This window comes from Dipodomys ordii, unplaced genomic scaffold (assembly GCF_000151885.1).
Source record: "Dipodomys ordii isolate 6190 unplaced genomic scaffold, Dord_2.0 Scaffold2, whole genome shotgun sequence".
Lineage (NCBI taxonomy): Eukaryota > Metazoa > Chordata > Mammalia > Rodentia > Heteromyidae > Dipodomys > Dipodomys ordii.
The window spans coordinates 4,452,452-4,477,184 of NW_012267218.1; the positions used below are offsets into that span (position 1 = coordinate 4,452,452).

The 24,733-nt window shown below is 53.3% G+C and overlaps 1 protein-coding gene across 1 annotated transcript; it reads right to left on the reverse strand.

The window, feature by feature from the left end:
• Nucleotides 1-1,256: 1,256 nt before the first annotated feature.
• Hhipl1 (HHIP-like 1) lies at nt 1,257-24,733 on the reverse strand. The gene is given in 9 exon segments (XM_013013107.1): nt 1,257-4,416; nt 4,419-4,655; nt 5,391-5,473; nt 11,502-11,583; nt 15,384-15,529; nt 19,860-19,986; nt 20,357-20,685; nt 22,439-22,582; nt 24,060-24,733. Coding segments are annotated over 9 exon segments (2,118 nt in total). The 3' UTR covers nt 1,257-4,120.

The following is a 24,733-nucleotide window of genomic DNA, read 5'->3' on the forward strand; positions in this document are numbered from 1 at the left end:
GTCGTTAAAACAGTAAACCAGTGTACTGCCCTTCACCAGAAACTCGGCAGTTAGGGGTGTAGGGGCTGTGAGGTGCCGGAGAGGGTCAAGCTTTAACAGCCGTGCCCGGCAGGGACATCGCAGAGGCTGGTCAGATCTGGACGCCAGTCGTCCATCGGTCCTGCACCAGGACTTGACCTCCGAGCTCCCAGTCGGGCTGAGGGACGTTGGGTTGCTCCTGCGCCCTCGTGTGGCAACAGAAAGCAGTCTCAGTGCGCTCAGGCGACTTCAGGTGGCTTTGGCTCTGGGTGAGGTGGTGGAGGACAGAAGCTGCCTATCAGATGGGGCTGTGAAACCAGGGTTTTGGGAGATTTTTAAAGGAGGACAAAGCTGCAAGAAAGAGGGAAGATTAGCTATTTTAGAAAAAGGGGGGGCTGGGAAGGTGGCTCAGTGGTAGAGTGCTTGCCTTGCATGCATGAGGCCCTGGGTTCGATTCCTCAGCACTACATAAGCAGAAAAAGCCGGAAGTGGTGCTGTGGCTCAGTGGTAGAGCGCTAGCCTTGAGCTGAAATGCTGAGGGACAGCGCCCAGGCCCAGAGTTCAGGCCCTACCCTGACAAAAGAAAAGAAAAGTGGCCATGTTTAGTAGCCAGTTTGTGGAACTACATCCTGGGATTATAACCTCTGGAAGCTGAGTGGAGGCAATTTTGGATTGTTTTGTCTGTTTCTTGGGGACAAGGCCAGATTCTGAATGGCTCTGATGACAGTCTGAAGCCCCACCTGAGACAGGCAAAGAGCAGTCTCAGGGTAGACTGCCTGGATGATGCTGTGCCCTGGCCCCAGGGCTATGAGAAGGGTGGCTGCGAATATTGTCTGGCACTGGCAGGTCACGCCAGAGACATCAGGCTTAGCACAACCATTTGTGTCCCCAAGGCCTCATCTACCCTGTCCTATTGCCCCTCTGACACTTCTGATTTTCCTGTGGGAGACACGGGCTGCATACCAAGGCTGACTGTGCTTTCTGTCTAGGAAAGGGCCCTCAGCCCTGTTCTCAGAAGGGCACTATGTGGAGACAGTGCCCAGTCATCTGGCACTTCCCTAGGCCCATCCAGACTAAACTGACCCAATATGGAAGTCAATGGCCACGTGTGGATATATGGCTAGTCCCAACTTGGAATGTACACACCAGATTTCATAAATACCCCCAAGAAGTTGTTCTAAAAGGTCGCCAAACAATAGGGTTAAATAAAACATACTACAAAACAACTTTCACCTGCTTTCACTTTTAAATGTGTCTATTGGAAAGATTTTAATTGCCTGTGTGGTCTGCAGACATCTATGCTGGAAAAGAAGTCCCAAAATTCAGTTCCCCAGACCTATTGAGTCAAAACTGAGGTGTAAGCAGCCCTTTAGATGATTCCCAGGCTAGCAAATAAGCTGCTATACTGGGAGCAGCCCTGGCAGCCACAGTCCATGGTTCCAACAAAGAAAGCTAGTGGACTACTCCAGTTCCCAACAGGAATTGTTGGGGAGGAGCAGAAGGGAGGCTCTGGAGCGACTGCCCTCACTTGGGCACAGCCTGGCAAGAGTCCAAGGAAGGAAGGGCTTTTGGTGCTGGGAAGGTGGGTCTTTGTTCACAGACTGCCTCCAAAGCCCTGGAGATCAGTTTATAACCACCCTGGGGATGGAGAAGAGAGACAGGGCGAAATCAGCCAGCCAGCACACCAGCAAGTGTTCATAAAAGCTAGCTCTTAGCAAGGCAGGGGCCCCAAGACACAGACCTGGGTTATCCATGTTGGCCTGAAGGGGCTCTCCTGCTTCCCATTCTGCAGATCTCTTTCCAGGTCATTCTGGTGCGACCCCTCCACAGAGTGTGTGCCTCCTCGCTGTGTCTTGCACAACTGGCAGCTGCCAGCATAGATGCCACCAGCCTGAAACTAACCTTTCTGTCCAGAAAGCCACCCGGAACATTCTGGGCATGTTTTCCAAGTTGCCTCATTCTTTTATAATGCCAATGAGGCTGTGAGAGCTTATGGGATAACCCTCAGGTTACCAAGCCAGAACTGGAGCTGGGTCTCGAGCCAACTCCAACCATTAAATGTCACCATCAAACATTTACAAGATTTCCCCAGGTACCGTGGGGGAACTGGAGTTGTCCACTAGCTTGCTTGGCTTGAACCATGGACTGACTATGGCTGCCAGGAACTAAGGAACAGGTAGCTGCTCAAGGCCCTGAACTACCTGAGGGCAGTGGTTGGGGACTTGTGATTTCTTGGGCTGGTGCTCCTGGAGGCAGAGCCACACCAAGGCCAACCAAGCTGAAGCTCTGGGCTGGGGGACCCAGAACTAAGTTGCAAAATGCTGGGCAGAGGCAGTTTCTCCCTGGGAATCCGACTCAGGCGAGGTTGGCTTGGTGAATGAATGGATTGGTAGGGAGAAAAGGGAGCTTTTGGGTCAGCCCAGGCACCAACCCCAGAGGGGTTGAACCTCACCAACCTCTTCTCTGGTCACCGAGATACGAGAAATCCAAGAGAGCAACAGGAGAAAAATCCTGAGAGGTCTTATAAAAAGTGCTGGGAGCTGAAGAGGGAGGAGGTGGAGGAAGAAAATCAATGAACAAATACAGGCATGTAAGTGGCTAGTATGACTTTCTAGATCCCCATTTACCAAGCATCAGAGAAATGAATGACTCATTTCTCAACCGTTAGCCTCCAACAATCCTCAAGCCCCAAGCATGTCTGCTTTCTCGACTCTCCACCAAGCCCAAACATCTCATCTGGGTAATGTCACCCTTTGCATGCACACCAGTATTGATGACCTGAGCCTCACTCCTCCAACTGCACAGTGCCCCCTCCCACATCTCAGGTACAGAAATCCTGGGCTCCAACTTCCACTCTACTTTGCTGTGATAGCTGCATAGCTTCACCCTGAACCTCACCCTTTCCCTTCTCTTTCATTTCTACAAATGCTCAATAAACCCTTCTATGTCAGAGAACCTTGAACCACTTCCTCTGCCCAGCACATGGCCAGTCCTGCCATGAGCTGGCTCAACTCAGACCCCCAGACCCCCTGCCCAGGTCATGCCCTGTCTTCAAGATGTGTGAGTCAGGTGAGTCATCTGCCCCCATGCCCCTGCTCCGGAGGCTGAGCCCAGCTGTCCCGAGCTCCCAGGTACCTGGTCAGGCTGGGGACCTCAGTGACCAGGGGAACTTCTTCCTCACGGACAGGAAAGAGGTTGCAGGCCTGTCCCCTGCTCCCTCACCCCAAGTCCCACTTACACATGGGGGTGATTGTAAACAGTCTCTTTGTTGACACAGCCTTGGTGACAGAGTCAACCCCTGGGTAGGACTAGAGGTGTCAGAGAATCCCCTGAGATTTCCCAGCAGGGTAGGGATGGAGATGACAAAGATCTGGACACAGCCTTGCGAGTGGAGGAGTCCCCTGCCCCCGTGCTGAGCCCGCATCCCTGGCAGGGCACAGTGAGCTTCCATCCCAGGGGCAAGAGAGGCTGCAGAGGTGGAGGAGGCTGAATTACTTCCCCAGGGTCCTTGGTCTGGGCTTGGTGTGACGATGGAGTCTGGCTGAGCAGGAGGCTTGCCAACACAAGGCTTCGGAGTCCCCCTGGTCCTTCCTCACTGCTGATGGCTGCCCACACTCTCCCAGGCAGCCTGACCTTCTGGTGGGCAGCCATGGTCCCGGCGTACCCCAGACCTGTCCATGGGAGGGGTTCTCCTTGTCTGGCAGACTGCCTTCCTGTTTTCCAGTGGCTCCGTCTGTGTACCACAGTTAGTGGTCTTTGGGGCCCAGTCTTCGGGTCATGCTTGAGCTGGTCTGGGCAGGGCAGGCCTGGCCTCCAGACCTCCTCAGTTGCACCAGGGATCCTATCTGCTTCTGGAGGGAGGCTGCCCTCTCCCCTCGGAGTGCCATGATGGAGTGTGTTCCTGGGCCAGCTGGAGGGTGTGCCACACACAGTGACCACGCTGGCCTGGCACACTTCTGCTGTCAGGTCTACAGAAGACACACGGGGAGAGGCACGGGTGCAGCAGGACCGCTCGCTCCGCAGATCTAGGACAGGCTCCGAGCACCTCCACCAGGTGACCCACACGCAGCACCATGGCCCAGCCGAGCAGCCCAGGCTTTGCCTACAAGTCCGGGTCTTTGTGGCTGCACACGACGCCTGCGTCCTCCTGGTGCCCGCAGTTGTGCGTGCCCACGCCGGCGTGCGCGCACTCCAGCAGGCTGCGCTCGTCGCCGGTGCACCGCACGTCGTCCAGCAGGATGGGCAGCGCGCGGCCCTCGCCAAACTCGGCGCGTTTGGCGGCTCGCACCGCGTGGGCAAAGCCCAGCTGGCGACACACGACCGCAGCGGCCTTGGTGTCCCACGCATCGTCGCACACCGTGCCCCAGCGCCCACCCGCGAACACCTCCACGCGGCCCGGCCGGCGCTCAGCCCTGCGGGCCGCACCAGGCGCACGGCCCCGTGGGAGGGCGGCGGCACCGCGGTGCTGGGCCGGCCCCGCCGCCGTCCACTGCCCCTGCGGGACCCTGGCCGCCGCGTGGGCCGGGCAGGCCTCGAGGTGGGCACCAGGGGAGGGGCCGTGGGGCGTCTGCGACGGGGTGCCTTGGTGGGCGTGCGTGCTGTGGGTCGTGGGGTACTCTCCGGGGTCCGAATGAACTCTGCGCACAGGAAAAGCATGTGGTCAGGGGGACCCCGCTGCCCCACCTCGGTGCACCTTCCCTCCACGCTGCCCTTCAGTGTCTTGGTGCCCTTGGTCTGTACCCACTCCTCCCTCCTCACCCATCCCCTCTAACTGGAACCCTCCTGGGAAAAGTCTGGACACCCTCTTTCCATCCCTCCCACCAACTTGGCACAGCTAAGTCCTTCCCTTCTGTGCCCTGCTTGAATCCTGCCCCTTGCGGTCACCTGCCCACTCCTGGAACCTGGTTTAAGGAATTGTGACCAGTCCAGCAAGACCCTTTTTTTGGGGGGGAGTGATCAGTCGTGGGGCTTGAAGTCTGGATCTGGGCGCTGTCCCTCAGCTCTTCAGTTTAAGGCGAGAGCTCTACCACTTGGCCACTGCGCCACTTCCAGTTTTCTGGTGATTTATTGGAGATAAGAGTCTCACAGACTTTCCTGCCTGGGCTGGCATTGAACCATGATCCTCAGATCTCAGCCTCCTGAGTAGTTAGGATGACAGGTGTGAGCCACTGGAACCTGGCAAGACCCACTTTTATTACAGGTCTGCCTCTTAATTCCGTGTCTGGTGAGTGCCAAGCATGGCCTAGGAATAGAGGCCCAGGAAAGGCATCTAGTGGTATGGAGCCCTGGTAGAGACAGAGGGCCAGCAAGATGCCTCAGGCAGGAGTCCCTCTCTCCCCCACCCCCACACAGACCCCAAGGTGGCCACTTACTTTCTTTGGGCACAAAAGGGATGAGGTGGCTCCTCACCTTCACCTGGGCAGGGTGGATCTGACACTTGCCCGGGGGTGCCCGTCTGCCAACGACACGGAAATCATGAGTTCTGCCCCAGAAGCCTGTCCCGAGGATCTCCCCATATACCTGCCCTGCCTCAGTAGAAAGGAGGACAGGCTCAGCAGGTGTGGACAGGAGCAAAAGAAACAGGTGCCCACGGCTGGGAAGGTGGTTAAATGGTAGAGTGCTTGCCTAGCATGCATGAAGCTCTGGGTTCGATTCCTCCATACCACATACACAGAAAACGCTGGAAGTGGTGCTGTGGCTCAAGTGGTAGAATGCTAGCCTTGAGCAAAAGAAGCTCAGGGACAGTGCCCAGGCCCTGAGTTCAAGCCCCAGGACTAGCAAAAGAAACGAAACAGGTGCCCTGCTGCCATGCACCTCAGCATCCCTGCCCACTGCATGGCCCCTGGATTCTCAGAGCCAGCCCCAGGAACCACAGGCCCCACGGCAGCCAACTGGGTACTTGCTTGGCCTCTACCTGCTGATGACTGGAGGCTCACTCTCCCAACAGCCTTTGGATGGGGTGTGTGAACTGCATTCTCCATGAGACAGAGTCTTTTTTTTTTTTTAACTGGGAATGGCAAGACGAGCTTAGGGACAAAGTGAGTGGGGGAAGGGACAGTGGGAAGCCAGACGGGCGGTGAGGGGCCTGGGGCTTTGAGAACTAGGAGAAAGGCCTGAGAAGGGTTGCCAGGCTGTGAGCTGGCTCCTTTACCATGTTCCTGTGCCAGGGGCACGAGGAAGGAATGGAATCCCATTCTGATTAGTTTTTGGCTGCTGATCTGTGATACTCTGAATGAGACCGACCCTGTTCCCAGACTGCCCCAGGCAGACCCAGGGCTTCAAGAGGCATTCCCAGTACAGGGTAGAAACAGCCACATGACGCAGACTGGCCTTCAGAAAGGCCTGGAGGAGGAGGAGGGACACAGACTGCCCTATGCTTTCAAAGCTAGAGATGGGAAGTGAGGGGGATGGGGAAGGGAGACTCCCTGCTCTGACCCTTACTGAAATCCATGCCTTTCACATCGGCCCCAAGTTCCTGAAGGAACTCATAGGTGAAAAAGAAAACGTTGAGCTGAGCACCGGTGGCTCACGCCTGTAATCCTAGCTACTCAGGAGTCTGAGTCTGAGGATCATGGTTCAAATCCAGCCCGAGTAGGAACATCTGTGAGACTCTTACCTCCAAAGAACCACCAGAAAACTGGAGTGTGGCTGTGGCTCAAGTGGTAGAGCGCTAGCCTTGAGCTGAAGAGCTGGGGGACAGTGCCCAGGCCCAGAGTTCAAGCCCCACAACCGACCAAAAAAAAAAAATGGAAGTGACACTGTGGCTCAAGTGGTAGAGTGCTAGCCTTGAGCTGATGAGCTTAGAGACAGAGCCTAGGCTCAGAGTTCAAGTCCCACAACCAACAACAACAAAAAAAAGGAAAACTCTGTATGCAAAAGAGGAGGAGGGATGTTAGATGATGGATGGATGGATAGATAGATAGAAAGATAGATAGACAGAAAGGTAGATAGTGGACCCAGGTGTTCTGGTGAGACATTGAGGGGTGACATGACCTCTTCTCCTTCTCCTTCCATTCATTTTCCAAACCTTCTTGGCCTCCAGGACATCTGGGTGGATATCAAAAAGTGTATTTATTCCAAAACGCAAAAAACAAAAGAGAGGAGGGCCAAGGGGTGACGGAAGAATCCAGCCCATTTCTGACCTGAAGTAGGAGAACCCCAAGTGTCACTGGGGTGACGTCATCCCACAGGGACAGCCAGCCAAGGGAGGAAGAGGAAGTCAAAAGCACAAAGGCAGCGCAGCAGAGGTGGCCTCGGGGAGTTACACACTGCAGCTATGGCCTGCTTCCCCAGAGAATCATTCTTTAAAAAACAATGGTAGGGCTGGGAAGGTGCTCAGTGGTAGAGCGCTTGCCTTGCATGCCTGAGGCCCTGGGTTCCATTCCTCAGCACCACATAAGCAAAAAAGAAAAAAGCCGGAAGTGGCGCTGTGGCTCAAGTGGTAGAGTGCTAGCCTTGAGCTGAAGAGCTGAGGGACAGGCCCAGGCCCAGAGTTCAGGCCCCACGACTAGACCTCCCCCCCCCAAAAATGGTAATAACTTCAAACTGTAAGGAAGAGGGAAGATAGTTTTGGCTCAGTGACTCAGCAGAAAATGACCAGCCCTAAAAACCACCTCCTTGTAAGAGCTGCAACATGGAAACATTTACACAAAATGAGGACAGATGAATAAGAAAGAAAGCAAAGTCTGCGTGTGGTCAGAAACAAGGTCATAACTTCCAGCACCACGCAGCGGAAGACGGATGGAAGCTCAGGGAACCAGGACAGAGGGATGGGAGGAGGGGAGGCTTATGGTTTTTATGATACAAAGACAAAGTCAGGTGGTTGATTAATGTGTATTTTTGTATGTAATAATGATTTTTTGAATTAAATAAAAGAGGGGGCTGGGAAGGTGGCTCAGTGGTAGAGTGCTTGCCTTGCATGCATGAGGCCCTGGGTTTGATTCCTCACCACCACATAATCAGAAAAAGCCCGAAGTGTTGCTGTGGCTCAAAGGGTAGAACACTAGCCTTGAGCTGAAGAGTGGACAGCGCCCAGGCCGAGTTCAGGCCCCACCACCAACAAAAAAAAAAGTACCAGGTGCTTGTACCTTTAATCTACCTACTGAGGAAGCTGAGATCCAGGGGATCACAGTTCAAAAGCAGCCTGGGCAGAACAGTTTGTGACTCTTATCTCCTAAAAGCAAAGCTGGGGGTGTGACTCAAGTAGTAGAGTATCAGGTCAGCAAGAAAAATGAGCAAGTATGAGGACCTGAGTTCAAACCTGGCTACTGGCAAAACACACATTGGAGCAGAGCTATGGTCAAATGATAGAACACAATAAGTAGTATACGTCTGAGACAAGCAGAAAAGGTCAGATAAGTTGATGTCAGGTGAAATGAACCCCAGGATAAGTATTCAAATGTTTTTTTTTCTTGTGATTGTTTCTAACACATTTATAAGATGATTTCTTTGTTGCTTTGTATGTCCCTCCCCCACGGTATAACGCCTGCTTTCACTGTATTTGATGTTGGTATAATTTGTGGAGGGGAAGGGCAAAAACAAACCGTTTAAATAGGGATACAAGTGGAGCCATTGAAACAATGAGATGTACAAGTCAAAAAACGCACTTCACAACTTTGGCTATGTGGGGGGGGGAGGGAAGGGAGGAGGGGGAACGGGGAAGGGAAGGGATGGGAGGAGGAAACAGAGGAGGCAACAATGCTTGATAAGAAATGTACTCATTACCTTGCCCATGTAATTGTAACCCCTCTGTACGGTATTTTCACAATAAAAAAAATTTTTTTTTAAATGATAGAACACCAGCCTTGAAAAAAAAAAAAACAAGCAAGAGTCAAGGTCCTGAATCTAAGCCCCAGTTCTAGTACAGGAAGTAATACACAGCCAGGCACCGGTGGCTCACACCTGTAATCCTAGCTACTAAGGAAGCTGAGATCTGAGGCTTGTGGTATGAAGTCAGTCTGGGCAAGAAGGTCCATAAGACTCTCATCTCCAATAAAAAGACTGGAAGTGGCACTGTGGCTCGAGTGGTAGCGCGCTAATGTTGAACAGAAGAAGCTCAGGGATAGACCAGGTTCAAGCCAGGATAAGCCAAAACAAAAACAAAAAAACAAAAACCCACACACATATACCATCAACACCATCACCACGAACACCACTACCACCACACACACACCACCACCACCAACCCATACACCAACACTGCAACCACAACCAATACCACCATCAACAACACATATTCCACAATAATAATAATAAATAACAATAATAAAAATAGTGTGGTAAATAGAAAAATTTGAGAAGTTGTCATGCACTGGAGGGCCACAGAGACAAGATGACAAAATAATAGCAAAAGAATATGGATGAAGAACAAGTTAAAAAAAAACTTTGGGGGGGATGGGGGATGCGGGGTGCGGGGGGAGATGGGAAGAGATGGGAAGGGGAAACAAAGGAGGAGGCAACAATGCTTGATAAGAAATGTACTCATGGGTTGGGAAGGTGGCTCAGTGGTAGAGTGCTTGCTCTGCATGCCTGAGGCCCTGGGTTCCATTCCTCAGTACCACATAAGCAAAAAAGAAAAAAGCCCGAAGTGGTGCTGTGGCTCAAGTGGTAGAGCGCTAGCCTTGAGCTGAAGAGCTGAGGGACAGCACCCAGGCCCAGAGTTCAGGCCCCACGACCGGACCCAAAAAAAAAAAAAAAGAAACGTACTCATTATCTTGCCCGTGTAATTGTAACCCCTCTGTACAGTATTTTCACAGTTAAAAAAAAAAATTTTAAAAAACTAGGATTTAGCTAATACTAATGTGCCAATATTGGGTCATTAGTTGTGTCAAATGTTTCCTGATCATATAATATGTAGTATAAGAGCACCTGGCCCTGAGTTCATGCTCTATTACTAGCACTGAGAATGAGAGTGAGAGACAGAGACAGAGAGACAATAGGTGTTTGGGGAATTGCTAAGCCTATCTCAGCGTTCAGGGTCACTGGACTCAAGTGGGTGGAGCTCTTATGGGGGGTTCTGTCCAACATCAGCCATTCTTTTTTTCTTTTCTTTTCTTTTTTTCTTTCTTTCTTTTTTTTTTTTTTGTCGGTCGTGGGGCTTGAACTCTGGGCCTAGGTGCTGTCCCTATGCTCTTCAGCTCAAAGCAAGCACTCTACAACTTGAACCACAGCACCACTTCTGGTTTTCTGGTGGTTTGTTGGAGATAAGAGTCTCATGGACTTTCCTGCCCAGGCTGGCTTTGAACCATGGATCCTCAGATCTCAGCCTCCTGAGTATCTAGGATTACAGGCGTGAGCTATCGGCGCCTGGCTTTCATCAGCCCATTCCCACAATACAACCTCAGGCTTGGTGCTGGGGTGAGCACTACCCTTCCTGGTCCAAGGGTGAAACAGATTGACCAGGAGCCATTATTCTAGTGGCTGAGAAGGAGCTCTAGAAAGACAATCATGGGCCCATTCATCAGACACTCCAAGTCTGTGCTCCAGGCCCTCCCAGGGCCTAAGCGAATGCTAGAGCTACCGAGCGTAGCCTGAGCTCTGCAGATTCCCAGCAGGTGAGAGGCGTCCTGCAGCTGGACATTTCAAAACCCAGAGAGGAGGAGATAGCCAGAGGAACATGGGGAAGATGCCTGGGGGGAGTGGACCCAAGGCACAGAGGGCACAGCACCAGGGGTTTGGGGCCAGGCTCTGGTGCTGGGGCCCTGGGGCAGGCCTTCAGACCATTTCTGTCCTATAAAATGGGACAGAACCATACGTTAACCAATAAGTTACACATGTAAGTCAGAGCATGGCGGGTCCCCCCAGGGGCGGCCTTCTACCTAGAAGTATGCCAGGTATTGGTGGCTCACTCCTATAATCAGGAGGCTGAGATCTGAGGATCCTGGTTCAAAGCCAGCCCAGGCAGAAAAGTCCATGAAACTCTTATTTCTAGTGAATCACCAGAAAAGCCAGAAGTGGAACTGTGGCTCAAGTAATCAAGCTCTTGCCTTTAGTTTAAAAAAAAAAAAAAAAAAGCTAAGGGACAGTGCCCAGGCCCTGAGGTCAAGCTCCAGTACTTTCACAAGAAAAAAAAAAACTAAATAAAGTAGCGGTAGACTAAGATGCAGTGCAGTGGGTGGAAAAGGCTTTCCAAGGCCTTGCAGGTTCTAGCAGGTAGCCACACGGAGATCAAAGTGACAAGCAGGTAGGAAGACACAGGAGAGTGTGGGAAGGACATGACTTCTCTGTGTTCATAGGCCCCAATGGGAGTCGCCAATTCAACCCTAGCTGGAGAGAGCTGTTAGGGGGGTGGGTAGGCCCCGTTTTAGGTGCTGGGTCTGCCCCCTCTCCAGTGGGGTGAGCTTCCTTAGCCACTTCTCTCTGGGCCTTTGTTTCCTCATCTGAAAAATGGGGTGTTGGGGTGTGGAGAGGGTGGGTGATGTCACAGAGGCGCGCTCTCTTGGAAGACTGTAGAAGCTCAGCCAGTGCCCAGCGCAGACACTCACCTGGACGGGTCGATGACCTTGTAGATGACCCCTCGTGCGGCCGTGGCGCTTGGCACGCCGGTGGACATGAAGTACAGCTCCCCTGTGAATAGTCAACGGGATAACAGGTGAGAGGGCTGCCTGCAAGAGGATCAGGGCCAGCCCTGCCGCCCCAGCGCCTCCCTTCCCATTCCCCTCTGCCCGCCCTGAGAGGTGCGTCCCAGGGCAGCCCAGCCATCCAGTCCCCAGAACTGGACCTGGAGGATGGGAGAGGCAGCCACGTGCAAGCAAGCAGCCAGGCTGTCAGTCTCTCCGCCTGGCCTCATTCAACCTCCACGCTCCACCCTTGCTCCCTGTCTGGATTCATGCTTAGCACCTCACCCTTCTGGGTAGAAATGGGGTCCAGGGCCCAGCTCCTGGTAACCTACAGACACAGGTGGCATGCTGAGCCTCAACTTCCCTTTTTTGTTTTGTCGGCTGTGGGGCCTGAACTCTGGGCCTGGGTGCTGTCCCTCAGCTCTTCAGCTCAAGGCTAGTGCTCAACCACTTGAGCCATAGCACCACTTCCTGCTTTTTCGGCTTATGTGGTGCTGAAGAATCGAACCCAGGGCCTCATGCATGCAAGGCAAGCACTCTACCACTGAGCTACCTTCCCAGCCCCCAGCTTCCTTGTTTTTAACAGGTATGCCTCACAGGATGGAGGAGGCCAAGAGCGTCATGACTGTTAATTATTATCACTCTGATTGCAACCCAGGCCAGGTCCTGTCAGCCTCTCAAGGCCAAGGTCTCTCCACTAACCAAGGGGCGCCTCTCAGGCAGGGGCAGAAAGCACTTGGCAGGAGTCTAATCTGAAGCTCGTGCCTTTCATTGGCCTGCAGGACTTCCAGCAGCTCTGCAATGGTGCTATTCAGGAACTTTTCTACCCCTGGTCAGGCCCGTGGTAAAAAAGTAGTGATGTGATAACGATGCACCAGTGGCTCACCCTATAATCCCAGCTACTCAGGAGGCTGAGATCTGAGGAGCACGGTTCAAAGCCAACCTGGGGAAGTGGTGCTGTGGCTCAAGCGGTAGAGCGTTTGCCTTGAGCTGAATAGCACAGGGATAGCGCCCATTCAGAGTTCAAGCCCCACAACCAACCAAAAACAAAAAAGCCAACCTGGGCAGGAAAGTCTGTGAGACTCTTATCTCTGATTAACTACCAAAAAGCCAGAAGTGGAGTTATGGTTCAAGTGGTAGAGTCTTGAACACAAAAGCTCAGGAACAGTGCCCAGGCCCTGAGTTCAAGCCCTACAACGCGCGCGCGCACACACACACACACACACACAAAGTAGTGCCATGAGTTTGAGCACCTGGAGGGGGTCATGTCCCCCTCATGCTACACAGAGTCTTAACTACACAGTACCAGGATTCTATGTCACCCTACATGGCCCCACTTAATTACCAATTGCTTATTCCCAGAAGACATACTTCAGTATGCCATTATACAAATGAAAAAAGACAGGTTCAGAGAGGCTAAAAGATTTGTTCAGCCAGGCGCTGGTGGCTCACGCCTGTAATCCTAGCTACTCAGGAGGCTGAGATCTGAGGATCGCGGTTCAAAGCCAGCCTGGGCAGGAGAGACCATGAGACTCCTATCTCCAATAAACCACCAGAAAACCGGAAGTGGTGCTGTAGTTCAAGTGGTAGAGCGCTTGCCTTGAGCTGAAGAGCTGAGGGACAGCGCCCAGGCCCAGAGTTCAAGTCCCACGACCGACCAAAAAAAACAAAAAACAAAAAAAAAAGATTTGTTCAAAGTCATACAGCTAGTGAATAGTTAAGCCAAGGTCAGAACTCAACCAAGTCAACTGCCTCAAGATCAAACCAGCATCCAATGGGGCCTGGGAGCCCAGACACAAGCCACACGCAGCTTGCTGTCACGATTCAGCCAAACTACAACCTCTGTCTTTGTAATAGGGTAGCAGAAGGCCCCCTCCCAGGGCTGGGCAGAGGGGAGGAGGAGCTCCCCAAGGAGAGGCTGATGCAGGGGGTAGGAACTTGGAGGAAAGCATGTCCCCAAAGACATCTACAACCCAGGGGGCTGCCTGGAGATGGCACAGGAAGCAAAGGACAGGAAACTGGACTGGGTCAGTTCCCCAGAGAGAAAGACTAAAAGGCTACCTTGCATCAATGGGAAGTGCCAGCCGGCTGAGTGGCATGTGGAACCTAAGCCCCACCCCCAGCAGGAACACTAAGCCTGCTGGGGGAGAAGGAAGAAGGGGTGCAGGTTACCAGGGAGATGACAGCCTGAAGAGTGGGCTGCCCGGGCACCATATCTGTCAGTGCTATGGATTTCCTGTGCATCTGCAGACTAACCACCTCCCTCTCCGGCCTCTTTTGGGGAGAGAACCCAGGAGCAGCCTGTTTCCTCTGGCTGGGCAGTTGTCACATTGACACTCCAGTCTCTGGAGCCTGGGCCCTCTGCTTGCTGCTGCTTTGGGCTGAACATCTTTCTCCATGTCATCACTTGGTTGGCTAACCTTGAGGTTCTGCTCTGGACACAGTGCTCCACCCTCAACACCAGGTGTCAATAGGCAGCCTCAGTTTCCCCAAATGTAAGGTGAGAGGGCTGGAGGGACCAGCCTGACTCCAGGGCTCCTGGCAGCCCTGATCTGCTGGGAACTTGACCCCAGTCCCCTGTGTGCACAGGGTCCTGGTTGGCCCTGCCCAGGCCCTGTAGGGTGCACTGCAGTGTGGGTCTCTGTGAGCGTAGATGGGGCTGGAGGACGCTGGGCCAAGCACAGCGCCTGGTTCTTCCGTTTGCAAGTGTCAGAAGAAACTAGAGGGCTGGGAGCTGGGAGAGGCTGGTGTGCCTGGGCCCCAGCGTTGGTGCCTTCCAGGCGGGGCCACTGTGTCCCATGGCCTGGCCAGCTCACAGGTGCCTCCCTCCTGGTTTTCTGTTACCCAGTGGCACTGGGAATTTTGTTCCAGGCCCTACATCTGGGGCTGGGGAGTGGCTGCTTCCAAAACACGTTCACCCCCTACAGACCAAGAGAAAGGATTTTCCAAGGCTGTAATAGCTCTGGGAGGACAGTGGGGCTGGAGCTGCCCTTTTGGAAATTCAGATTCAGATGAGATCAGGGTGGGGAATGGCTCAAGGAAAGTTTCCCAGACTCTGGGCCCTGGGGGCTCTGGGCACGGGGCCCCGCAGGGGATACCTTCCAGAGGCGGTGGAGGGGAGGGGGAGGGAGGCGTTGCCTAGAGACTCTGCCAAGCATCCGCCAGGGCCTGCTGGGGGCCCCTCCGCTTTTGTCATGGAACAATCCCAGGCCCAGGACAAAGGAGGAGGCTGGAAGAGCATCCATCCCCTCTTCCTCTCCCCTCCCGCCTCTGTTCTCTGAAGAACAGAAAGGGCAAGAGGCTGGATGTAGGGCTCACTGATATAGAAGGTGCTGTCCACCTGCCTTGAGGTGACAATGTGGCTTTTCCCAAGTGACCCAAATAAATCTGCCACCAAGAACCTCCCATCCCACCCGACCTCTGGAAGGTGGAGGTGTCTGGGAAGTGTCCTTCTCTTCCTGCCTGCCAGTCAGCTCTCCAGATCTTCCCTCCTGCTCTTGTTAATATTACATGTGCTTTTTCTGCTCTCATCTTTTTCTGTATGCCCACAGTGGAGGGGAGGGGTGGAGGGGACATCCCTCATTTTCTAGAGGAGGAAGGGGAGGCTCAGAAAAACCAGGGCGTACCCAAAGGAGTGCACTCAAGGTCTCAGAACAATCCCCTCCCCTTCCTGGCCCTCCCCAGGGGAAAGGTCATTTCAAGCCTGAGATCTCAACCAAGTCAGAAGCAGGATTCCAGGTAGATAGAAGATTAGAGGACTACTCCAGCATGGGCAGCCAGAATGGAGAGGGCCTAAGGAACACTCACCAGCCTCATCCTCTGCAAAGGAGATGATGTGAGGGTAGTAGTTGTTGATGAGACCTGGGAATGCACAGGTCTGGCCACGGCCCATGCAGAGCTCATTGTACTGCCACTGACCCGTCCCTGGGGTCTCTCGGAGGGACATCAGACGCCTGGGACAAAAAACAATGTCATGCTGAGTATGGTACACAAGCCAGCCCAACCCCAAATCTATCCATCTACCCATTGTTCACCCGACCTACCTATGTACTCATCTACCTATCAATCCACCATCCATCCACCCACACACACACCCAGCCATCATACATCCATTCATGCATCCCTCTACTCATTCATCCATCTGCCCATCCATCCGTGAATCCACTGATCCTCCATTCACCCATCCATCCACCCACTCAACCGTCCAGCCATCCACCTACCCACCCCCTCACATCCATCCATCATCCTTTCTTCTACACATCTCATCCATGCAACCTGGACCACATGTAATTTTTAGGGTCCAGTGCAAAATGAGCATGCAGAGTCCCTTGTCCAAAATTTCTTAAGTATTTCAGAAGGGCAATGAAAGCATCAAGCCAAGTGTGAGCCTTTTCATGGGGCCATGAAGCCGGTTCTGGGATGATCTTTACTGAGCATTTCCCAGACAGACACAGGGATGAAGGAGCCCAGCTGGCTCCTGGCCCCTCGGCTCAGTCCAGCCCTCTGGCTAGCAGGAGGCCCAGTGCTGTTGAGGTTTGACCTCAGCACAGAGCACAGGGTGGAACCCAGGACTGTGCTCATTCTTGGAGCTGCCTACATTTGAGATTGGGATGTGCAACTTGGGCACCTTTCACGCTTCTTAGTAGTGTTCCTCCTAGCTGGGCGCCGGTGGCTCACGCCTGTCATCCTAGCGACTCAGGAGGCTGAGATCTGAGGATCGCAGTTCAAAGCCAGCCCGGGCAGGAAAGTCAGTGAGACACTTATCTCCAATAAACCACCAGAAAACCAGAAGTGGTGCTGTGGCTCAAGCGGTAGAGCGCTCGCCTTGAGCTGAAGAGCACAGGGACAGCGCCCAGGCCCAGAGTTCAAGCCCCATGACTGACCAAAAAAAAACTAGTGCTCCTCCTCCCTCCTCTGCTTGTCAAGGAAGTCCTGCTCCAACTTCACCTGCCTTCCCTGTTCCTTGGAATGATGGAACAGTGAGATGACCTTAAGTCTAGTCATAATCTTGAGAGAATGGAGCCAACTCACAACTGGCTCAGAAGGAGGAATTTCATCCCTCTCCTCTAACACCAGACTGGCTATGACTCACATGCACAGGCACACGTGCATGCACACCGTAGACAGGGATCTCAGTGGCTGGGGTGGCACTGACCTGGAAATTAGGAGCTGAGTAGCAAGGCTTCTGAGGCCACTATGATCAGGCCTATGATCAGCAACCCTAGCCAGCTCCCTGTCTGCAGCAGGGTGCCCTTGTAAGAGGCAACTCAAAAGATGCTTTGGAGCCAGGCACCAGTGGCTCATGCCTGTAATCCTAGTTATCCAGGGGGCTGAGGATCACCGTTCAAAGCCAGCCGAAGCAGGAAAGTCTATGAGACTCTTATCTCCAATTAACACCAGAAAACCAGAAGTGGCACTGTGGCTCAAGTGGTAGAGCATTAGCCTTGAGCTGAAGAGCTGAGGGACAGCGCCCAGGCCCCGAGTTCAGGCCCACGACTGAACCCAAAAAAAAACAAGACTATCCATTTGTTGTCTCTCAGAGATCCACCTCACAGTTAAAGTTAAAAACAAATTCAGAGTGAAGGGATGTAAAAAGATTTTTCATGAAAATCCATACTTCAGGAAAGCAGGAATAGCCATATTGATATCTGATAAAAATAGATTTTTTTTTCCATTAAAATCAGTACAAAGAAGCTGGGCAAGCCGGGCGCTGGTGGCTCACGCCTGTAATCCTAGCTACTCAGGAGGCTGAGATCTGAGGATCGCGGTTCAAAGCCAGCCCAGGCAGGAGAGACCATGAGACTCCTATCACCAATAAACCACCAGAAAACCGGAAGTGGCGCTGTAGCTCAAGTGGTAGAGCACTCGCCTTGAGCTGAAGAGCTGAGGGACAGCGCCCAGACGCAGAGTTCAAGCCCCACGACCAACAAAAAAAAAAAAGGGCTGGGAAGGTGGCTCAGTGGTAGAGCGCTTGCCTTGCATGCCTGAGGCCCTGGGTTCGATTCCTCAGCACCACATAAGCAAAAAGAAAAAAGCTGGAAGTGGCACTGTGGCTCAAGTGGTAGAGTGCTAGCCTCGAGCTGAAGAGCTGAGGGACAGCGCCCAGGCCCAGAGTTCAGGCCCCACGACCAGACCCAAAAAAAAAAATAAAAAAATAAAAATAAATAAATAAAAAAAGAAGCTGGGCACTGGTGGCTCATGCCTGTAATCCTAGCTATTCAGGAGGCTGAGATCTGAGGATCGCAGTTCAAAGCCAGCCCGGACAGGAAAGACTGTGAGACTCCTATTCCAATAAACCACTAGAAAACCAGAAGTGGTGCTGTGGCTCAAGTGGTAGAGCGCTTGCCTTGAGCCGAAGAACTGAGGGACAGTGCCCAGGCCCAGAGTTCAAGCCCCGTGACCGACCAAAAAAACAAAAACAAAATAAAATCAGTACAAAGAGACCAAGAAGGTCATTTCATAGTAATAAAGAGAATGATCCATGAAGAGGAAATTACAGTGGTCAATATCTATGCACTAAGCAATGGAGAAGCTAACTAGGTGAAACAAACACTTCTGAACTTACAGAACAGGAGAGACCCCAGCACAGTAACAGTGGGAAATTTTAACATGTCACTCTCACCAAAGGACAGGTCAACCAAACAACAGATAAGCCAAGTCTCTGAATCAAATGACACTATAACCCAAATGGACTTAACAGATAGCAACAGAATATTCCACGCAACAGCCACCCAGGTCACATTCTTCTCAGCAGCCTACAGAACATTCTCAAAAATTGATCATATCATAGTACACACAAAGAACCTAGACAAATACAAGAAGATGGAGTTGAATCCTTATGTCCTGTCTGACAACAGCAGACTCAAACTACTTCTCAACAACAAGACATATTGCAGAAAACACTGAAACACATGGACCCTGAATAACACACTACTGAATAACACCTGGGTCATGGAAGAAATTGGAAAGTTCTTACAATTCAATGAAAATGAAAGCATATCACAAATGGAATCTCTGGGATTCAGCAAAAGCAGTGCTAAGGGGAAAGTTTATAGCTCTAAGTGTACACATTAAAAAAAAAAAATAGAAGCAGGCTTAGGAATGTGGCTTTGTGGTAGAGCGCTAGTCTAGCTTGCATGAAGCCCTGGGTTCCATTCCTCAGTACCGCATACACAGAACAGGCCAGAAGTGGCACTGTGGCTCAATGGTAGAGTGGTAGCCTTGAGCAAAAAGAACAGTGCCCAGGCCCTGAGTTCAAGCCCTAGGACTGGGAGAGAGAAAGGGGGGAGGGACAAAAAACAGACACAGCTCAAGTAAATAATCTCATGATGCAACTAAAACTGCTAGAAAAACAAGAACAAACCAAGCCCCAAACTACTAGAGAGAGAGAGAGAGAGAGAGAGAGAGAGTAAAAGTTAGGGCAGAAATCAATAAAATAGAGACTAAAAAACTATATATAAAATAAATAAAACAAAAAGCTGTCTTTTTGTAAAAGTAAAATTGACAGACCACCAGAGATTGATGAAGAGATGAGATTCAGATCAATAAAATCAGAGTTGCCACAGGAAACAAAGATCCAAGAAATTCAAATGAAGGAAAACCTAGCAGAAATGGGCAAACTTCTAGAGAGATACCAAGTGACCAGGGCCCTCTAGCTCTGTCTGCTGCCAGCTGGTGTAATGGCGAGGTCCTGGACCTCTGAGGAGCCCTGGGTGGAGAGAAAACCATCCATGTTCTGATCCTGCTCATCAACATAGCTTGCCAGCCCAGCTGGGATGTGGGGGAGGACACCAGGGGCCTGTCCTTAGGGAATTCTTCACCTGGGATTGCCAGAGACTGCCAGCAAGGCTCGGAAGGCTGGAGTGAGGTGTCAGGTGCCCCTAAGACTTTTTTTGTTTTTGGTCAGTCGTGGGGCCTGAACTCTGGGCCTGGGCGCTGTCCCTCAGCTCCTCAGCTCAAGGCTAGAGCTCTACCACTTGAGTCATAGTGCCACTTCCGGCTTTTTCTGCTTATGTAGTGTGCTAAGGAATTGAACCCAGGGCCTCATGCATGCAAGGCAAGCGCTCTACCACTGAGCCACCTTCCCAGCACCCTAGGACTTCTTGACTTCTGAGGAAGACACACGTTTGGACCTCACTGGGGGTCCTGTCAGAGCGGGCATGCACCTGGACGTGTGCATACACCCACACACATGCATACACACTTTAAAAATTAAAAAAAAAAACAAAACCATAGTCCAGGGGAAGCTAGAGGCAAGGGACACTCAGGGCATAGGCCACTTACCCACTCATAAAATCTCCAAAAATATAGAGGCCGTTCAGATTGGGGTACTCGCAGCCACGGTACACGTAGCCCCCGGTCACCGACTTGCCTAGCTTATGCGGATAGGCAAAAATGGGCAGCACATCATCTGGTAATGGGGCAAGAAACTGAGATGAGCCAGGGACTGGGGGTTCCTCTGTAAGCTGGCTCCCCGGTCCCCACCCAGCGCTTCAGGGGCAGCTGTGTGTGCAGGGGTGCAGGGCGAGGAGACAGCCAGGACCCCAGGCACCAGGGGCTGAGGGGTGGAGCAGATGATGGCAAGAAGGAGCCAGTGGTGCCCAGCACTGGCAGGGAGTTGGACAGGGGGTAAGGTGAACGGTGCCCAGGGAGGGTGGGGCTGGGGCGCAGGCACAGGCGGGGTGCCGGCCAGGCTGGAGGTGGGATCAGCACCCCGGGGCGCAGGCACAGGCTCGGTGCCGGCAGGCGCTCGATCAGCGGCCTAGGGCGCAGGCAGTCACCCAGGGAGGCGTTGGCGCACAGCTTGCGGTCGTAGCACTCGAAGCCCTCGCGCGCGCGCCAGCCATAGTTGCGGCCCGGCTCCACCAGGTCCACCTCTTCGAACTTGTTCTGGCCTACGTCCCCGCAGAAGAGGCGCCCGCGGCCCGCGCCCGACGCGGGGTCGCCGCGGTCGAACGAGCAACGCCACATGTTGCGCACACCGAAGGCGTAGACCTCGGGCCGAGCCGCGGGGTCGCCCACGAACGGGTTGTCCGGTGGGATGCGGTAGGGAGGCCCGCGCTCCGTGCGGTCCACGTCGATGCGCAGCACCTTGCCCAGGAGCGCCGACCTGCGGGACAGAGCAGGCTGGGGTGGCCCTGCGCCAGGGTGCATGGGCACTGCCCACCCCCCAAGGCCAGGGCTGCGGGGCTGACCAGTGGGGATCTCAGGCCTTCTGAATGAACACTTCGGGGCTGACCAGTGGGGATCTCAGGCCTTCTGAATGAACACTTCCGGTGAACCCATTTTTAGAAGGTCGGCTGGGAAGGTGGCTCTATGGTAGAGTTCTTGCCCAGCATGCATGGAGCCCTGGGTTCACCATATACACAGAAAAAGCTGGAAGTGGTGCTGTGGCTCAAGTGGTAGAGCGCTAGCCTTGAGCTGAAGAGCTGAGGGACAGCATCCAGGCCCAGAGTTCAGGACCCACGACCGGACTAAAAAAACAATTCCTATTTACAGGTTGCTGCTGTTGTTGTTTTCCAGGACATAGCCCAGTGATCAGCACATAGTAGGTGGTCATGAAGTATTGCTGAGACGATGAACGACTGTAGTCAAAGCCAAGAGCACCAAATACAGAGCGTAAGGGAAAGCTGAGTGGCGGAGGGAGGGGGAGGAGGAAGACGTGGTGCTCCCTCCTCCACCAGCTCTGGGGCTTTCATTGATCATGTAAGAAAAATGTGCAATGTGTTTAAGGGCAGAAAACAAACCCAGCCTTTTCACCCTGGATCCTGATGCACCCATTAACTGCACCCCCCACCCCCAGGCCACCTCACCAAGCAGGGGCTGGTGCAGTTGGGATTGTCACAGCACTCTAGAATCGCATTTCCTTCTTCCTTACACATCACTCATGTCATCTTCCACAATGATAAGACCACTCCGCCCTGAGATGCCCCGTGCTCATCCCCCACTGCGGCCTTCCAGTTCCCCTAACTACTTGGCCACACCACTATCCCCCCGCCCCGTCCCCCGTCCCCCTCCCCTCCCCCCCCACCCCCGCCAAGGATTAGCCTGTTTCTAGCAGCAAGATAATACTTCTAAATTCAAACGATCTGAAATCCTTAAATTCTGTGTTTGCAGCTTCATTGCCAAACACAAGGCAAACACCAGGAAGTGGAATGCTCTTTGCCCTGTCAGGCAAGGGAAAAGTGCCACGATCACAATTCTTGCTCCTGTTACTCTCTGGATGAGGGAGGTTGTGGCACCCTAAGAGAATGTGAAGTCTCAGACTCCTGATCCCTGTGAACACATTCACAACTGTGTGTGGGTGCTTGGGGGTGTGTGCAGGGCAGGCTTGTGCGTGCACATGCGCCTGTGTGAGGAGAGTGGGCAAAGGACTGTGGGGAGGGTGTGCACATATGGAGAGGGGCGGGGCATCTGCGCAAGGCAGGGATTTGGAAAGCAGAGGGAGGCTAGACGCTCAGCACCCAGGTCTCTCCGCGTGAGCCCTCCTGCAGACAACACCTTTAACTGTACGCCATTCTCCAGGATCACCCTCAGCCTTCCCAGTGGGCGGCCCTATCATCTTGAGACTGACCCTAAGAGAATCCAATCTTTCAGAATCTCACTGCTATCCCCTCCGCCACGGAGGTGCTGTGCCTGACCCTTGGGACCAAAATTGCCTGCTTGCTTCATAAGCAGCCTCAGTGGAGATTATTCTTTCTCTAATTCATGGGAGAAAGCACCTTGCCTGGGGTCCCTAACTAGCTGCAGGCTGAGCTGGGGCCCCAACCCCTTTCTACAATCCTCCTCTGCTTGGCTCAGAGCCGTGTAAGAAGCCCAGGAGCGTGTGAACCATGCACCCGCCAGGCAAAGGCAGTACATACTTGTTCTGGGCATTTCCAAATTTCCCAAAAGGGTCTCCAGCCATCCCACCGTCTCCAGTGAAGATATAAAGGTACCCATCATCCCCAAAGAGCAGTTGACCTCCATTGTGGTTCGAGGCTGGCTCTTCAATCTCCAGGATAATCCTGCAGGAAGAGAACACACACACACACACACACACACACACACACACACACACACATGCACACACACACACAAATAAAAACTCAACCTTTGGCCAGGGTCAGTGCCTCATGTCTACAATCCTAGCTACTCAGGAGACTGAGATCAGGGGATCACGGTTCAAAGCCAGCCCAGGCAGGAAAGTCTATCAAAAACCGGAAGTAGTGCTGTGGCTCAAAGCGGTAGAACGCTTGCCTTGAGCAAAAAAGCTCAGAGACAGCACCCAGATCCTGAGTTCAAGCCCCAGAACCGGTACACACACATACAACCTTCCACACATAAGCCACAAACAGGAAAGGAGATCATCAATAAGATGTCTTTTTTCTGATGTCATGTCATAATGGAAAAGGCTCTTTGTGTCCTTTCATAATAAGTGATCATCACAGATCAGTAGGGGATAGTTTACTCCTTTGTGTTAAGGAGAACAGAGAGGTTGTATGGCTTTCCTAGAGTCACACAGCCCCTAGGTAGCAGGGCTGAGACTAGGCCTCAACTCTTCTAGATCAAGTCTAGTGTTCTTTCTGTTGCTTTTTCACTGCTAGCACCTACTTTTTTTTGTTATGGGAGCCTATCACCTGACCTCTGGCACAGCCGCTTCCTTGTCCTCCCAGTTTTCCATGCACCAGCTACCTATGTGCAGATTCTACATGCACCACGGTGGTGGCAGAGCAGGTGCTAGCCTTGGGCAGAAAAGTGAAGGGACAGCACCTGTGTCCCGAGTTCAAGCCCTAGTACTGGTACAAACCACAGAAACCTGACCCCTGGGTTTCACCTGAAGTCTCTGCCAGAAGTCAGTCACCCAGGACTCCCCAGTACCAAGCTGGGGTTGGATGGAGATGGACCCAGGGGCCCCTCTTGGGCTAGGCCAGGTCAACCCCATTTTGGAAATGGCATAAATGTCCGGGAGCACAGGATCTGGGGTAGCAAGGGGCTTGGAGGCAGGAGCAGATAAAGTGTGGGCAGGAAAGGCCAGCAGGGGTGGTGGGCATGGTGGGCTCAGAGCCTTTGGGGAGAGAGGGAGGGGAGGAGGGAGGGCCTCGGGCAAGGCTCAGGGTCCCAGCTCAGATGCTTCCTAGCTGTGCAACCTCACAGACCACTTCTCCTCTCTGAACCTCCGTGTCCTTATCTGTAAAATGGGAAACATGACCCTCATTCCTTGGGTTTATGAGTCAGAGGCAAAGAACCATCTCAGGACCTGAAGCTAAAGAGTTCTGGGAGAGCTGGAAGATCTCAGAGGTAGGGCCGTCACCAGGGGCAGGTCTGCTTGGAAAACCATCCACCCCAGTAGGCCCCCACTCGGTATGTGAACTAATCACAACGTCTGACAACAGACACGGCGTGAGTGCACTGGGTGATCGGTCTCCTGCACGCCCAAGTGCCCTGTGGGATGTGTCTCCCGCACACCCACCCCCCCACCCAACCTGGGCTCCCCCAAACCACCTCTCCGAGCGGTGGTCCACGGTGTTCTCGTCCTCCTGTGACACGCTGAACTCGCTGATGCGGATCCACTCGTGGAAGTCGACACCCACCGAGTAGTAGACGTAGACCTTGCGGGTGTGCCGGAAGCGCGGGTGGAATGCCAGCCCCAGGAAGCCCCGCTCATCGCCCTCCCAGGGCGAGGTGAGCACGGCCCGGCTGATGTTCAGGAACGGCTTCTCCAGCCTGGAGCGGTCAGGCAGGTAAGCCCACACCAGCCCCACCTGCTCAGCCACGAAGAAGCGGTGGCTCCCGTCCTTGGCGTGGACCAGGGCCACGGGGTTGCGCAGCCCGTTGGCCACCTCCTCCAGACACAGCTGCAGGCAGCCCTTGGCATCCGCAACCACGCGGCCCAGGTTCAAGTTCAAGTTCTCATTGACCAGCAGACGGGGGAAGCAGTAGTCCGTGTCGTCCAGGGACAGGTAGCGACAGAACTTGGCGCGGTTGCCCTCCAGAGCCCAGAGCTCGCGGTCCGAGGAGAGGTGGCGGAAGAGGCCGCGGCACGTCTGCCACATGTCCAGGCAGTAGTCCTCGCAGAGGCCGGGCATGGTCCGCAGGGGCGTGGCCGGGTCCTCTGCGTCGTACAGGTGGGCTGCATAGGGAGAGCACTCCTGCCAAGACAGGGAGGGCTCATCCAT